The 15,586-nt window shown below is 39.1% G+C and overlaps 1 protein-coding gene across 1 annotated transcript in view; it reads left to right on the plus strand.

The window, feature by feature from the left end:
- The first annotated feature begins 5,319 nt into the window (after positions 1-5,319).
- Positions 5,320-15,586, plus strand: part of PPP2R5A (protein phosphatase 2 regulatory subunit B'alpha) — a 64,652-nt gene continuing 54,385 nt past the window's right edge. Inside the window, exon 1 of the mRNA XM_006907706.3 lies at positions 5,320-6,210. Coding sequence (XP_006907768.1) covers positions 6,030-6,210 — 181 coding nt within the window. The 5' untranslated portion in view covers positions 5,320-6,029. The remainder of the gene's footprint in view (positions 6,211-15,586) is intronic.

Consider the following 15,586-nt stretch of genomic DNA (forward strand, 5'->3'; position numbering starts at 1 on the left):
AAGGGAATTAATAATACCATTGGCTGAACCAACAGCCCACATTCAATCTTTCTGCAAGTCCTATTTACTCCTCCTCTAAAATATATCTCCAACCTAACCATCTCTACTGCCATTGACCTAGTCTAAGCTCCTGGCTGATTAACACAATAGCCTGTACAATAGTTCACAACAACCTGATTTAATAATGATAAGCTTAACTAAAAGCAATTTGTAATTGAAAAGCAAAAATGGTAGCAATTGAAAACCATGACTATCAATCTTGCCCTGTTAACAAAGGATTATGCCTGAAAATTGCAAGAATTCCAATCATCTCAAATGTACACTTGTGCTTGCACAGTGGCCAGAAAGACAGAATGGAATTAAAGACCTTGAAAAAAGTCTAGAAAAGTGCTAAGTTTAGTTTATAAAAACCAAATTTCAATAAACTTTGACAATTCACATAACAAGTTATTAGACAGAAGATGTCATTGTATGTAGAAAAAAGAGTCTCCTATAAGATATGGAAAACAAAAGACTTTCCAAATTGCATAATTTTGAGCCCCATGAGAAGGACCTTCTTGATCTACCTGGGGTCAGGTACCAACTTGACCAAACCTGTACTGATCAGCCTTTAAGGTTCCTTCAACATTTATTTTCTGTTGAAGCATAGCATGTATATGTAAATATCTGTTGCATGAGTGAATTAATACATAAAATAATGAATGAATGAATGAATGAATGGATGGATGGATATGAATAAACTTGTAAGAACTCTGGAAAGTTCACTGAAGTCTAGAGCAATGATTTTCAAATTTTTTCAGGTGGAGAAATACCTTCTGGTGGAGCTTCTTAAAATGTGAATTTGTTAAATTTTAAGGGAGTTAACATTAAATCTCTGGAAGCACATGTAAAAATCCGATAGCACTGGTTGTCTCCCAGGAGGGGAACTGGATGTTGGGAGACGGGGATGGGAGTGAGACTTTTCCTGTTGCCCTTTTACTCCTTTTTAAGTAATTCGAATGTATTTAAATGAAAAGGAGTGTGGTATTAAAAATGAACATACTTAAGATAGATCAGATTCTATCTTGATTTAGATTCAAGTGTACTTAAGTGGTAGTAAGAATCAAACTTTTAAGAAAGATATAAGGGAAAATTTTTATTTTTGTAAATTTGGAAAATACAACTACTATTTGATTGTGCAGATAAAATACATTTGTCTGGTGTTCTATTGGAACACAGTTTGGGAATCATGGCTCTTAAGGAAAGAGAAAGTCGACAGCCAAAATTTTGCCTGAATACTCTTTAGAGAATTTCACAGTGATTTGAAAAGAACATTTCTCTGATGTATATTTTTAAAACCATTAAAGGACCATGATTTTGCTATTGTGGATGGTGCCATTTTACAACTTGCTTATTTTCCCCTGCAAGCTAGGCATTATGAATAAAAGAATGAGATCCTTAAGTGTCCTTATGTTTATGGGCCAAGAAAATCATGTGAAGACAAACCAACCCAAACATTTTGGCAGAGATGAACACTTGTCTTCTGAATCACTAGTTACTGAGGGTCTTCACAGATGGGAAGAGGCAGGAGTTTAGGAGCACGTACAGGTTAGTATTAAGATTCAGTTTCCTGAGATGATTCTTAGTGTCCAAATCTCTGTTTAGGGCCCAGATACCTTATTTACTCAAGACAGGGCTTGGAAAATAAATATTACATATATACATATACATATATATATGTATTAAGTGATCGTTTGAATATAATTTTCACTTCCTCGTGTTTTCTTTCATGTGTCACATTTAAAACTGATGCTAAAGAAGGCAGTTCACTTATTGTTTTCCGATGCACAAATGTGGAAACTAAGGCTCTGAGAGGGTGATGGATTTGACAAGGTCATACTGTTGATAAGTAATAAAGTCAGGCCTTTTGATTTGTGTGCTATCATTTTTTTCTATCTCCCCAAAAAATGTTTGGTGACTTGAATCTGGAATGACATCCCTCTCTTTTCAGGTTTTGACTCACTCTTTCTTTAAAACTGTGCTCAAAATTCTTCCCTAAGAGGCCATTTCAGAAAGCCCAGGCAGTTTTGTTGGTTCTAAGCCTCCCAGCAACTTGTTCCTAGCATCTATTTTCCTGTCTCTATTATTCATTATATTCCAGTATAAGCTTTACTCTAGTGGTTTGCTTTCTGCTATTTATTTTCCCTTCTTATCCTATGTAAATTCTCTTTATTATAAAAAGTACTTCCCTTGAATTCTAGATAGTTATAATCTATTTTAATAACACCCAGATGACAAGAGAATGGTAGTCACAAACTTCTATGTGTAAAAGAATGATGTAGGGAGCATATTAAAAATAGATTTCTCAGTGTGTTTCCCATAGGTTCTGATTCTGTGTGTCTGAGTCAGGTCCAGGAATCTGTATTTTAAATAACACCTCAGAGGATTGTGATGCAGGCAATCCAATGACAACACTTTCAGAAACCCTGCTCTTGAGAACTATATTATGTATTGCATGCCAATCCTGGGCTAGGTAGGAGATACAGAGGTATAACATAAGAGTTCTTTCTCCCTTGATGTTTACAGCTTTCAAGGGAGAAAGAGCATAGTGCCATGTCCAGTGGTATGTGATGACAGGCCCTTTGAGTGATGTAGATAATGAATGCTATAGGAATCTAAAGAAGGGAGTCAACACTTTTGGCCAGATTATCATAAATGGTTTCATCAAAGATAGGAGTGGAGCTGGAATTTGGAAAAAAGATAGGTTTCAACAAGATGGGGGGAAAGCAGATTATTTCAAGATGTTGGAACAGTAAAGACTGAGGGTCAAAGAAGAGCAACAACTAATTTTAGGGGGTCGGTAAGTGGAATGATGTATCTGAACTGAACAAAGAGTTTGTGTAGGAATATGGTAAATATGGCAGGATTTATGCCTGGATAGATAGCTAGAAGTTAGATTGAGGAGAGTCTTGAATTTAGACTCTATACTATAGGTGCCGAGTGGTTCTTCAACCGTGCGAATAAGAAAAGTGGCAGTTTTAAAAACTAATTTATTTTTAATTGAAGTGAGATTGGTTTATAACATGTTTCAGGTGTGCAACATTATAGTTTGATATCTGCATATACCACATCATGCTCACCACCAAGAGTCTAGTTTCCATCCGTCGCCATACAATTGACCCCCTTTTACCCATTTCACCCTCTCTTTTTACCCTCCTCCCCTCTGGTAACCACCAATCTGTTGTCTGCCTCTGGCTTTGTTTTTTGTTTGTTTGTTTTCAAATTATTCAGATAAATAACTAGAAGTAAATCATACAGAAGTGGTAGTTCTATTCTTAATTTTCTGAGGAATCTCCATACTGTTTTCCATAGTAGCTGTACTAATTTACATTCCTACCAACAGTGTGCCAGGCTTCTTTTTACTCTGCATTCTCTCTAGCACTTGTTTCTTGTCGTTTTGATGATAGCCATGCTAACAGATGTGAGGTGGTATCTCATTATGGTTTTGTTTTGCATTTCTCTAATAATCGATGATGTTAAACATCTTTTTATGTGCCTGTATGTCTTCTTTGGAAAAATAGAAAGTGGCGCTTTTAAAGACTGATCTGGCAATAAGGTTGAAAGGCCTGAACTTCGTTTGGTGTTTGGTTATGCAAATTATGAAGGAGGCCTGGTCTGAACGTTTGTGATGGCAGATTGACATGTTTTGGAACCTGACTGGATGAGAAAGGTGTCAAAGATGCTGCTGAGGTACCAATCAACTTGACTGGGAGGACTGTGGACAACTTCACCACTCAGTGAATCTGAGGAACTATTTTAAGGTAGTAAGTTTGGTTCTAGATCTAGAATCCAACTTTCTACTCAAAGTTGGAATCTTCTATGCATGTGTATCAGGTAGTTTTGCTTAAATATATGACAGCTATTTTAATTATGTTGAATGGAAAAGGTTTGGAGCTCCCCAGAGAGGGAGATTTGGGTCCACCAGTGCAAAACTGCAAAGTCAAAGGGGTCAGACAGGGTGATCAGCTCATTTATTTACTTTTATTTTCTAGGCTTAAATTTAGGCTTAATAATTTTTATACTCCTACTCTGCAAGTGTTTAACCATTTTTATGTGAATGACAAATCAATTTCTGAATTTTGTTTAGTACTTTCTTATAACAGGGTAGAGAGAGTATTTGTTCCCTTTGCGTTACTTCTCATATAACACATCAGCTCAATTATTTTTATTAAGCATCATTAAACGGAAAACACTGCGCGTACATGCGCGCGCCGCCACCCCCCCACCCCTCAAACTAGATGACCTTAAGAAGTTTGAAATCTAGACGCAAGCTCTAAGGAAGAGATTCCAGTAAGAATAAATGGCAAGCCCCTAAACTACAAACCACTCATCTTCAAATTTGTATTCGTTCTGTTGGAGCAGTTGGAGGCTTTGGCTGAAGAAGGGGTGAAAATTAGAGGAGCACTCAGTTGAAATGAGAAACCTCTTCTTGGAGGGTGTAGACTTGGAGAAATCTACTAAGTAGCAGATGCTAAATTCCTCAAACCTGGCTCGAAAACAGTTCTCAGGAATAGCGACGCCTGAGCCTCTTGTGAGCTACAAATTTACGTTGCAAGTACCAATTACGCGGATTAGGGCCAGTGAGGCTCCAAGGCCCGCCCAGGAGTCCAGTACCTCGCTCTGATTGGACGAGTTCACTATCGCTTTCCCCGAGGCTCCTTCACCTGTCAATCACACTGCTGGTTTCCCCACCCTACATTTGCTCCGCCTCTTTTCAGTGACGTACCACCTGGCCCTCTTTCCCGCCCCAGCCCTCAAGCGCCCCACCAGTCGCTTCAGTTCCTCATTGGCCAGCAAAGAGAAGAGAGAAGGGAAGGGCATTCTATTTTGCCCCCTAAACTATCCCCTCTAGTTTTCTAGTCTCCTTTAAAGGCTGTCAGGATAGCAATTATTGCTTGGACTGGTTGCGCAGGCGTGCAAATGTGCTCTCTGGTGGAGGGGCACTTCCCCTCCCTTCCAAGAAAATTGATTGCACTGTTGTGACGCAAGCGGCGCTGATCGCCGTATTCGCTTACGATTGGTTGGGACCGAAGTCCGTCACACAACCACGCCCCACTTTTCTGCCTTACCTCCCAGTTTCAAACACCGTCTAGGAGACCATGCCTCACCGCGTTCCTGCCGCTTAGCTATGCGATTGGCTGAGGGAGCTGGCATGCCTTCCCACTCCCTGCTCCCTCCCGAGCCTCCGAGAGGCTGGCGGGACCCCGCGGAAGTTGTCAATCTCCTCCCTCCCCACCCCCCGCGAGGCCCCTCCCCCGGGCCGCACGCCCCGGCGCGCGCACGCACACACATTCCCGACTTGCGCGTGCCCACCACCTTCTCAAGTTGTAGCGGACGCTCACGGGGCTCCTCCGTGGACGGCGGAAGGGCGCGTGGGGGAGGGGGCGCGGACCCCTCCGCGCAGTAAGGGGCGCGTGTGTGCGCGCCCAGAGCGGGGCGGCGGGTCACCGCCCCGGGAGATGAGGGGCCGGCGCTGACAGAATAGCGAGCACCGCGGCGGTGGCGGCGGCTCGAAGGGGACCCGCGATGGCTCTATCTCGGGAGGAGACTCCCAGCAGGGAGGGCTGCGCTGGCAGCGGCCAGTGAGGTGCTGGCCGGCCGGCCGGCTGGCGACCTGGGCTGAAGGGACGAGAGGCGCGCTCGGCGTCCGCGCCCCAGCGCCTTCGCCCCAGTTGTCTAAACTTCAGGCTCCCTTCCACCCGCCCTCGGCGCCCGGAGTCAACAACTTCTTCACCCCCCTCCGCCCCCGCCCTTGCCTCCGGGAGCCCGCCGCGCAGCGGGGACCAGGAACCTCCGGCACTGAGATGCTGCCGTGAGGCGTTGGCGGGCGGCGAGAAGGTCGGCGGTGCCCGGGAGCAGGAGGGTGGTGTGGCCCGGGGGACGGGGCGGAGGGGCGCGAGCGCTCGGCGCCTCTCCCCTGCCTCCTCCTCCTGCCGCTGCCCGTTTTGTGCAAGCAGCAGCGGGAGCTGCCAAGCGCCAGGGCCGCGGAGATGTCGTCGTCGTCGCCGCCGCCGGGGGCTGCCAGCGCCGCCATCTCGGCCTCGGAGAAAGTGGACGGCTTCACCCGGAAATCGGTGCGCAAGGCGCAGAGGCAGAAGCGCTCCCAGGGCTCGTCGCAATTCCGCAGCCAGGGCAGCCAGGCGGAGCTGCACCCCTTGCCCCAGCTCAAAGGTAACCTCCGAGGGCGCAGCCGGGGCAGCGAGCGCAGGGGCTCAGCACGCGCCCGCAGAGCCATTTCCTCCTGGGGCTCTTTTTTTGCCTAGCTGGGGCTCGTAGTGCGAGTCGCGTTCTTCAAGATGCCTTGGCGCCGCCTCCGCCTTTGATTCCAACAGGTTTTAAATTAAGAGTCTTGCTGCTTTTCTTCTCCTCCTGATTCCCCTTAACTCTTTCCATCTGAGTGGAGGACAACCACCTTACCCACCTGTGCGCTCGCTCACCTGCCCGTGCGATTGGAACGTTCCTCGTGCGTCCCGCGAAATAGTTCTTCCCTCTTCCCCCAGGCTTGTCTTTTTCATATTGCTTTAACCTGTCTTCCCTTCCCACCTTCACTTTTCTGAGACCTACCCGCTCTTTTCCGATAGTCTTAGCTAGTCCTTTACTTTTCCAGTTATAAGTATCCGCACCCACCTTCTCCTCAACTCCCTGCCATTGTTCTTAAGAGTCATACAGACCAGAATCCTAATGCAAAAACAGTGGTTAAGAGTTACTTGGCCTTTAGATTTATGTATAAAGAAAAAGCCTAAGAACCTGATCAGTGTAGTGCCTTCCTAACTGGGCCGTTAGGTTTAAATATTATTCTTTGGCCCAGAGATTGGAAAGATTTAAAATACGTGGTTTGAGAAAATACACACGGTAAATTTGGAGACGTATAGAGGAGTAGGTAGTGTTAGTTTGCAATGGAATGAGAACTTAGTTCGCCAACCAGTGATTCCAGGGACTTTGTAGGTTTGTATAGTACTTGAAATTGGTATCCGTGCCTAATGCCTTGCAGGAGTACTTGGTGCTCCTTTTGACTCACTTTTCCCACTCAGTTTAAAGGATTTTAAAAAAAAAATTGTTTCCTGGTGTTCTAGGTAATTCTTTGTGAATTACTACCTTTTAATGTCTGTTTTTCATGAGATCAAAATCATCACGGAACAAGATGATAATGCTCCTAGACATTTAAAACAGTTTTTCGACCACAGAAACCTGATAGAAATCTAGATTATCTGTTTTGCAAGGCTAGGAAATTAAAGGTTTATACTAAAATAGATAAATGTTCAGAATTTTCTATCCATTTCATCCTCTTCAAGCCAGTCTTTCTGATTTGTCTTTGGGCCTATGAATCCAGCCTTAGTTTGGCTAGCAGTCTAAAGAAAACCCCAGATCAAATCACAGTTGACCTTCAATAGCTCTGGAACCCCATTCAGACCCTACATGGCCCTGCCTCTTGGGGTGCTTCTAAATCAAGAACATCTCATAGCCAGAATCAAACTGGCTTTTTAAAGATTTTAGTTAAGATATGTGTAGCCAGAGTTATTGCATTTATCATTTGCATTTTAGCACATAAAAAGTGTTAAAATGTATGTATTGTAATCAATGGTAAACCACAGTGGTAGGCATTGCCAAGACTTTAATTCTTGAGTGATGTCATAGCTATAAAAGAATATCATCTTACCTGTTAGAACATTAACTTGCTATTCATGGATTTAAAATTTTAAACGTAATTACAACATCATAGTTATTTTTATATATTTTTTTTTTTTTTTCATTAAATTGTCAAATTATATTTATGATTTGAAGGTTTGGTGCTGTTGTTTTTCATTTATTTAATTTGCTTTTCAGTAGGTATTGTGGTTCCTTGGTATTGTCCTTATTAATACTTTTATTTAATACAAATAATTGACTATTAAACATGGTTGTTTCAAGCCAGGAGATGCAGCTTTAATGCATTTTGTTTTTAAAAGCCTGGCAAAAATTTGCAGTCAGTAATCATCTAAGTTATGTGGTATATAACTCAACAAGTTGAAGGTACCATTGAATGTTTTATTTAGTGTTTTAGTCACTAGTAGAGAAAAAAGAAAAGTGGAGCTTTAGATTAGTTCTATGTATCTTACATGAAAAATATAATTTTATAAGGAATGTTATGTTTTCAAGATAAATTTTTGCAAATTTAATTGAGGAAAATGATCCTTATTCGTATTACTCACTAATAGGAAAAACTACTATTACTCCAGATGCCAAAATGCTTGAAAAGTGATTAAAAAAAAAAAAAAAAATTCAGTTCCTTCACTTGGTACTTTGGCAGTGTACTTGATACCAGTGTTGTGTGCTTTTTCTGTCGGTAGTAGTTTTTTCCATTTGCGGCATTAACAGAAACCAGTGGAAAGTCCTTTAGTATGTGTATGAAACAGAATTTTTCTTCCTGCTCTGAAATACAATCTTACTGTGGAGTGATTCAGATATCTGTGGGCATCCAAGATCTTTCAAGTGTTTATACCAATCTGCTTATGTTACACTTTGTCCACATGGATCTAAACTGGAAAGGTGCCCGCTGTTTTTCTCAAAGCATGCTATGGGTAAGGATTAACAAAATAATCCAACTTTTTCATCCATAAGAAGTTTATTTGTGCAAAATCTTTCAGTAAGTGGGTTGTAGGATTTTAATGGCGAAAATGTTCAGAGTAAATTCTGTTTTGTTATAGAAAGTATTTAATAAAGAAGCCTTGTTAATAGAAGTTTTTAAAAATGAGAAACTGTTATGTGGGTCTTGAAAATTAATGTCATAATTGTATAGCTTAATTTTTTTTCAAAACACTTTTTTAGTGTCTTAATAATACAAATGCCTGGATCCTTCCTTAGACCAATTAATTTAGACTCTCTTCAGAGTGGGAGCCAGGCATTTGATATTCTTATAAAGCTCTCCAAGTGCATAGCCAGGTTTGAGAACCAGCGTGCTAAACCCATAAAAATAAAAATAAGTTAGTCTCTGTCCCCAGCTTTTTACAAGTTAAAAAGTTAAGTTTAAAAAAGTACAAAAATCTATTTCCCAGAAATTTCTTATGTTAATTTTATAAGCACCTCTGAAAACAAGGTTCTAGAAAACAAAAGTAGGTGCATCTTATCAATCACCTTTTCTGTATTTAAATTTTTGTTAGTATAGGACTTAATTTTTCTACCTTAAACTTCTGATAACCAAGAGTTAGGAAACTTAACTTTAAAAAAAATTCTTATTCACAGTAGGCAGTTTTTCAATCTGTTTAACCTATTTTAAGTCTCTGAAGGATTGGTTTGGTAAAGTTGTAGATGCCTTAACATTTATATAATATGTAGCATTTACAAATTATTATACACTTTATTTTTTGCTATAAAAACAGTGTTGCTCATAACAAGTGAAACAGTCCAGAGGTGAAGGTGTATAATTCCTAATCCCTGATATCCCTTGCTTTTTCATACCACTGTTTCACACCTACTATTGTGTGATAGTCCACAGCTCAGTGTATTTTTACAAACATATTTCATTGGGTCATCCCAGTATTTGCAAGACTAATATTATTCCCATTTTATGCATGAGAAAGTTGATGCTTAAACAGCTTAGTTTCAGGCCTGTGATTATTTGTCTGAATGGTGTTACACAGCTGACGCTGCTACGCATCAAAAGATTTCAGTATTTTTGCTGTTAACCTACTTTATGAAAATTTGACATAGTATGATAGAGTTGGATCATTGGGGTCAATCCTTGGTCAAAGACAAATTTTTAATTTTTCTGAGTTGTCTTCCTTATCTGTAAAATGGGGATAATACCTTCTATCTCCCTAGGATTGTGGGGATTAAGTGAAATAATGTAATTAAAGTGCATAGAAATAGGCAGTCAGAGAATGTTAGCTTCCATTCTCTTTGATGTTTGAAAATCCAGATTAAAAATATTTTTTAAATGAAGGATTCATATAAATAGTAAACTTTCCTAGTGTTCTTAAAGTATAATTTCATTTATAATGTTTTCAGATATGGTTTGTGTGAAGTGATGTGAAGCTGTAATATTTTTCAATTTAAGTGTGGAAGTGGAAATAGGGTAGTCATACTCTTTCATGTATTAAAAGCTGTAGTCAGAAGTTCTTACCAATTTCTACACAATATAGAATTTATTGTGTAGAAATTGCATTTTTCAAAGGAGATAGCCAGTAAATAACAGAACAATGAAACTGTTCTGTTATTTACTGAAGCCCCCTTCAGATGAGGTGAAGAACTTCCCAAGTATCACTCAGATTCTTTGTTGGTATTTTCTTAGAGACTGGGTTCCACTGGAAATACGGAGGCCAGTAATGGTGTTGATTTGAAGAGCCTTGCTTAGCTTAAGGGAAAAAAAAATTTTTTTTTATCTTGAGGTGTGTGGTCTTTTAGGGTAACTGGAACAAGAACACTGACATAATCCAAAGTTTCAAAACTCTTAACTTTTGTTGGGTGAGGGAAACACTACTCAACTTCTAAGGTTTGTAGATCTTCTCAGTGTTAATGTCATTCTGTCTAAACCTCAGATCCTCTTTCGTAATTGAGATGGCACTAAAGGAGAGTTGAAATTCTCTTTTCTGAATATGTTAAGAAAAATGTTAGTCATTTTAGGACTACTTTCTAGAAGTAATGTTATTTCTTCTGGAGGAGTTATTTTTCAATTTTAAAACTTTTTCAAGATATGCTTCTTAGAGAAATTGATAAATTATAGGGTTCATTGCTGGCCCTCACATGAAGGAAAAAATTTTTCTATTTTTTCAATTGAGCATCTTCAGAATTCCTATTTAAGGTCAAATCCCCTCCCCCACCCCCCAATTTTATGACTTCCTCTAATCTTTGATCGAATTTTGGATGTTATAGGAAGTGTCTGATTGAATAAAGTGATAATCCAATAAAATAATGTGATCATTGAGATAGAGCCCCACCTGTAAATAGTGAACTTGAGTTGTCTACCTGCATCATTGATGATTCACCGGGCTATTTAACACCCTTTTGAACTTAATTTTTACTTGTAAGAATAACATTTTCCCTTGATAAAATCAAAAATGAATTAGTCCATAATGAGTTATTGTTCCTCTTTGGATGACAGAGACAGGTTTATCAACAAAAAGAATACATTTGGAAAATAGATTTTTGTGCTTTATTTTTTAAACTTTTTAAATTGTAAAAAGCTGGGGATAGAGACTAGCTTACTTTTTATTTTTATGGGTTGAGCACGCTGGTTCTCAACTCTGGCTGTACACTTGGAGAGCCTTATAAAAAATATCAAATGCCTGGCTCCCACCCTCAAAAGAGTCTAAATTAATTGATCTAAGGTAGGATCCAGGCATTTGTATTTTTAAAAGCTCATGGAGTGATTCTATTGTGCAGCCAGTGTTGAGAATCACTAGTTTAGCATTATCTGTCTATTGATTTAATTCATTAATTGAGACTTTGCCCTTTTCTCTCTGATACTCATGGCTCATTACCCAGCCTATTAACATTTCCTGCCCTCACTTCACCTCCCGCTATTTACTTCTAACTCTCTCTCTTAACTTTGCTGCCCCCTGTGGCTAATCAGCTGCTTTCCTGAAGGGGATAGTGCTGTCCAAGATTCTGGAGGTTTAGGTATGATGAGATGATTCTATCTATTGGATTTTGCTGTAGTTATCATAAAACTCAACCACTGTCATTTGATACTAGGTGGTCTTTTTGATTTTGGGAGCTGTTGCTGAGCTGCGAAGTAAAAGGAGAACATAGGATAGAAGTTTGCCTAATTTTAATCCCATTCAGGGTAATGTGATGATTCCAACCACTTTGGAGTATAAAACTGATATTCGCTATATGCTCAAAGCATTGTTTTGCTTCTTGAAGATTTAGAACTATTATTACAACTCTTTATGTTGACTATTAAGTATTAAATGAACTATTCTTGAACTTAACTGTATTTTTGATCATGCCTTATATTTATTTATTACAAGAAATGTTTTTCTCCAGAATATTTTCACTATCATCTTAATCTTGACCACAGCTTTTTATTGAAGTTATGGCAGCAAGGACCTGGAGCCACTTATATTCCATATCCCTATTTTGTCTTTGGCCTTTCTACTAACCAATTTAAATAATTCTTGTATTTGTTGATTTGTTGGAGTTAGTGTTCAGTTGTTAGTGATATGTTCTCTCTAGAATAAAATGGTAAAGTTTTTGTTAAAGCAGAAGTCATCTGTTTTCACAGCCCATTATGGTACTAAACACTGTATTCTGTGCATAATAAGTTGTATTCATGTGGATAGAATCACTTTTTTTAATGAAGAAATTACCTGTTGGTTGTCTTCTGGTCCTCTCTCGACTACCCCTCCCCTCGCTCAGTTATTGATTGTACTTCTTTCAGTGATGTTCGATGCTAACTGCAGATTGGTTCTCTTCTGTTTTGTTTGTTGTTTTAATATATTTCTGCCTAAATCTGGTTCAAGATATTAATGTAAATAAATTCTGCATTTTTAATACTACAATAGTAAAGAGCAAATGTAGGTTTAAGACAGAATCGTTTGCTCTTGTATTTTGTGCTTACAAATGACTGGTGTAAGTGACATGTAACATTGATTGAGTTCTTGGTAGGAAAGGTATTGTGTAAGGTTTGTGTGGAAAAATAATAGTACTAGAATGACTTCCAGATGTGGACATGTGTATATACACATTGAATAAACTGACTTAGTTTGTAGTAATTTCTAAATTTGAGGTGCAGTCTTTATAAGGATGTCCTTGAAGGAGATGAAAGGAGCAGATTTTAAATATATAATATTAGTACATTATTATGTAACAGGGAACCTAAATGCTTTGCTGAAAGAGTTTTACATGACAGGCCAAGTTTATACAAAATAAACTCTACTTGTCTGAGCAGGATATTGAGTAATAAGCAGTTTCAAACCTACTTTTTATGTGTATCTTTTTGAACTCTTCCCTGAAGGAATTTGTTTATCTGAACATTTGGAGAGAGTAATGATGAATTTTAGAAATCCTGCAATTTTAATTTAGATTTCCTAAAGAAACCTAATGATTTTGGAGGGGGGAAGTTGGAGGTAGTTTGCTGAGTATGATAGGCTTGCGTGGTAAAATTCAGAGAACTTATTTCTAACTTCCATCCTGAAGGCAAAGAATTTCTTGGGAACACACTCCTCCTACTGGAATCGTGATGCTAATTGCACCTACTATAACCTTAGTGTGATGTTATAGTTAGTTGAGCCTTCCAGTGCCGAATGGGACCACAGAAATCACTCTAGATTAGCCTCCATTGGTAATCAGTTTCACTCTTGTTCTAAATAAATAACTGTCTTGACATTTCCTTTGCGAAGCTTTCTTTAACGTAGAGAGGAAAGACTGAGGTTTTTAAGCTCTTTCATACTCTCAGATTTTGCTTAATGAACAAACTGCATGGACAATAGCTAAAAAGATGTTATATGTCTAAAACGAGAATTTTTTTAATGACTGGACTTAGAACTTGTAGTTCAGGAATACCAAATCTTAAATACAGTTTCAGAATTATACATTTTCTGTTTAATTGGTTTTACCTTTGATTCACACTGATTGGTAAAGGTTATTCTAGAATTTTAGCTATTACCAGAAGTTGATGATTATTTGAACTCATTGTTAATCCCATGCCTCTAAATTGATGAAGTGAAAAAGGTGAGACAGTTTTGGTTGTAAACTGGGTGTTTTTTAACATAATTTTTCAGACTTTTCTGAAGATAAACATCTGTTAAAGTCATAAGTAAAATAATCTATAACTTCTATAGGAATATGTATCTTTTTAAAAAAAAAAACCTTGCACTACCATTCTTTTAATTAGCCAGAGGAAAAAGATTTTGTTTGCCTTTTGTGAAACTAGATACATACTTTGCTTTCAGAAATCTAGTACAGAAATATTTACTTATCTTTTGTGTCCATAGTGCATAAAATTTAGGTGAACCATTGTAGACTTAGTAAAGGGAGCAAAATGATGAATGCTTTTTCTTTTGAAATTAAATGTCTTTAGGAGTTTCTAGCTTGATGGGGAATATAGACATGTAAGCAGGCAGTTTAATGTGATAAATGCTGTTATAAGAGTAAGCAGTAAGAGGCTAGGGGAGCATGTGAGGGACAAACCCAGCTTTGGTGTGTGTAGAGATCAGAGAAAGTGTCCTGGAGAAAGTGACAGGTAAACTGGTACATAAAAGGCCAGAGGTGTTAGGCCAAGACAGATTCTGTCTAGGAAGTCCACTACAAGACAGTATGTGTAGTCCCAGAGCTAAGTGAACAGCATGTTTTGGGAACTGCCAGCAGTCTCTGTGGCTTTGCTAGAGAATATTATAATAGAGAACTGGCTAGAGAAGAGACTGGAGCAAGAATTAGGAGCTAGGTCATAGTCTAGATGCCACGTACTGCATTTATTCCTGACATCAGTGTGAAAGCATATGTAGAGGTGGGAGTGAGGAACACTAGTTAGGATGCTGGCACAGTAATCCACATAAGAGATGAAGGTGGCCTTGTCTATATGGGGATGGGGTGGTATCACAGGACTTGGTGAGAAGGAAGAATCAGTGGTGATACATTCATTTCTAACTTATTGCAGCAAGAGGTACAATAGCAATTTTATTGAAAGAGGAAGATCGGATTTGGGAGAAAATTAATGGTTCTTTGTTGGACATGTTGAAGTGCCTGTGGGAAACTGAAGTGAAGCTGTCTAGTAAGAAGTTAGATACTTGGGTCTGGAGCTAAGTAGAAAGACCTGTGCTAGGGATAATTTGGGAGTCTTTAGATTAAAGGTGTCATTAAAAGCAACTGCCCACTAAAAATGTATATAATGAGAAGAGGGCAAGGAATACTATCATTTAGTTAATGATCAAAGGAAAAGGAGTTACCATGAGGCAAGAGAGACAGCTTGAGTTGGTGGCAGAGGCAGACAGGAGAGATGGGGCAGTCAGGGGAAGAGAATCTTTTAAAATGGGGTGATGCGGGGAGCTAGTAACAGTGAAAGGAGCTGTTGACAAGTCAGATAAGAACTGAGTTTCCCTGGGTTTGGTAGTCTTCAGGCAACATTGGTGACTTGAGAGGCATTTTAGAGGATTGATAGACTTGAAATTTCTGTATGGTGTGGTGTGAATGGAAATTGTGAAAGCCAAGTCAGCAAGTATGGACATCTCTTTCAGGAAATTTGACAATAAAAAATATATCACTCTAGCTGCTGTGTGGAGAATAGATTGTGACAGAACAAGATTTTTAGGAGGGGGACCAGTTAAGTTATTTTAATAGGCTAGGTGAGACGTGATGTGGCTTAGGCTAGGGTGGTAGCAGTAGAGATGGAGAGGAGATGTATTTGAAACATATCTTATATAGGACTTGTTAATGAATTGTTTGCGGGGAAATGGAGAAAGATAATAATCTAGGACGATTCCCAGGTGTTTTAGCTTGGACCACTGGGTAGATGGGTCTGCCACCTCTGAGAAGGAAAAAATTAGAGAAGGAACGAGATACAGAGGGAAAATTCAGTTGTATTTTGGAAACCTAGGTATAAATATCAAATCGATATTGGGATGTGTTACTT

This window comes from Pteropus alecto, unplaced genomic scaffold (assembly GCF_000325575.1).
Source record: "Pteropus alecto unplaced genomic scaffold, ASM32557v1 scaffold101, whole genome shotgun sequence".
Taxonomy (NCBI): Eukaryota; Metazoa; Chordata; class Mammalia; order Chiroptera; family Pteropodidae; genus Pteropus; species Pteropus alecto.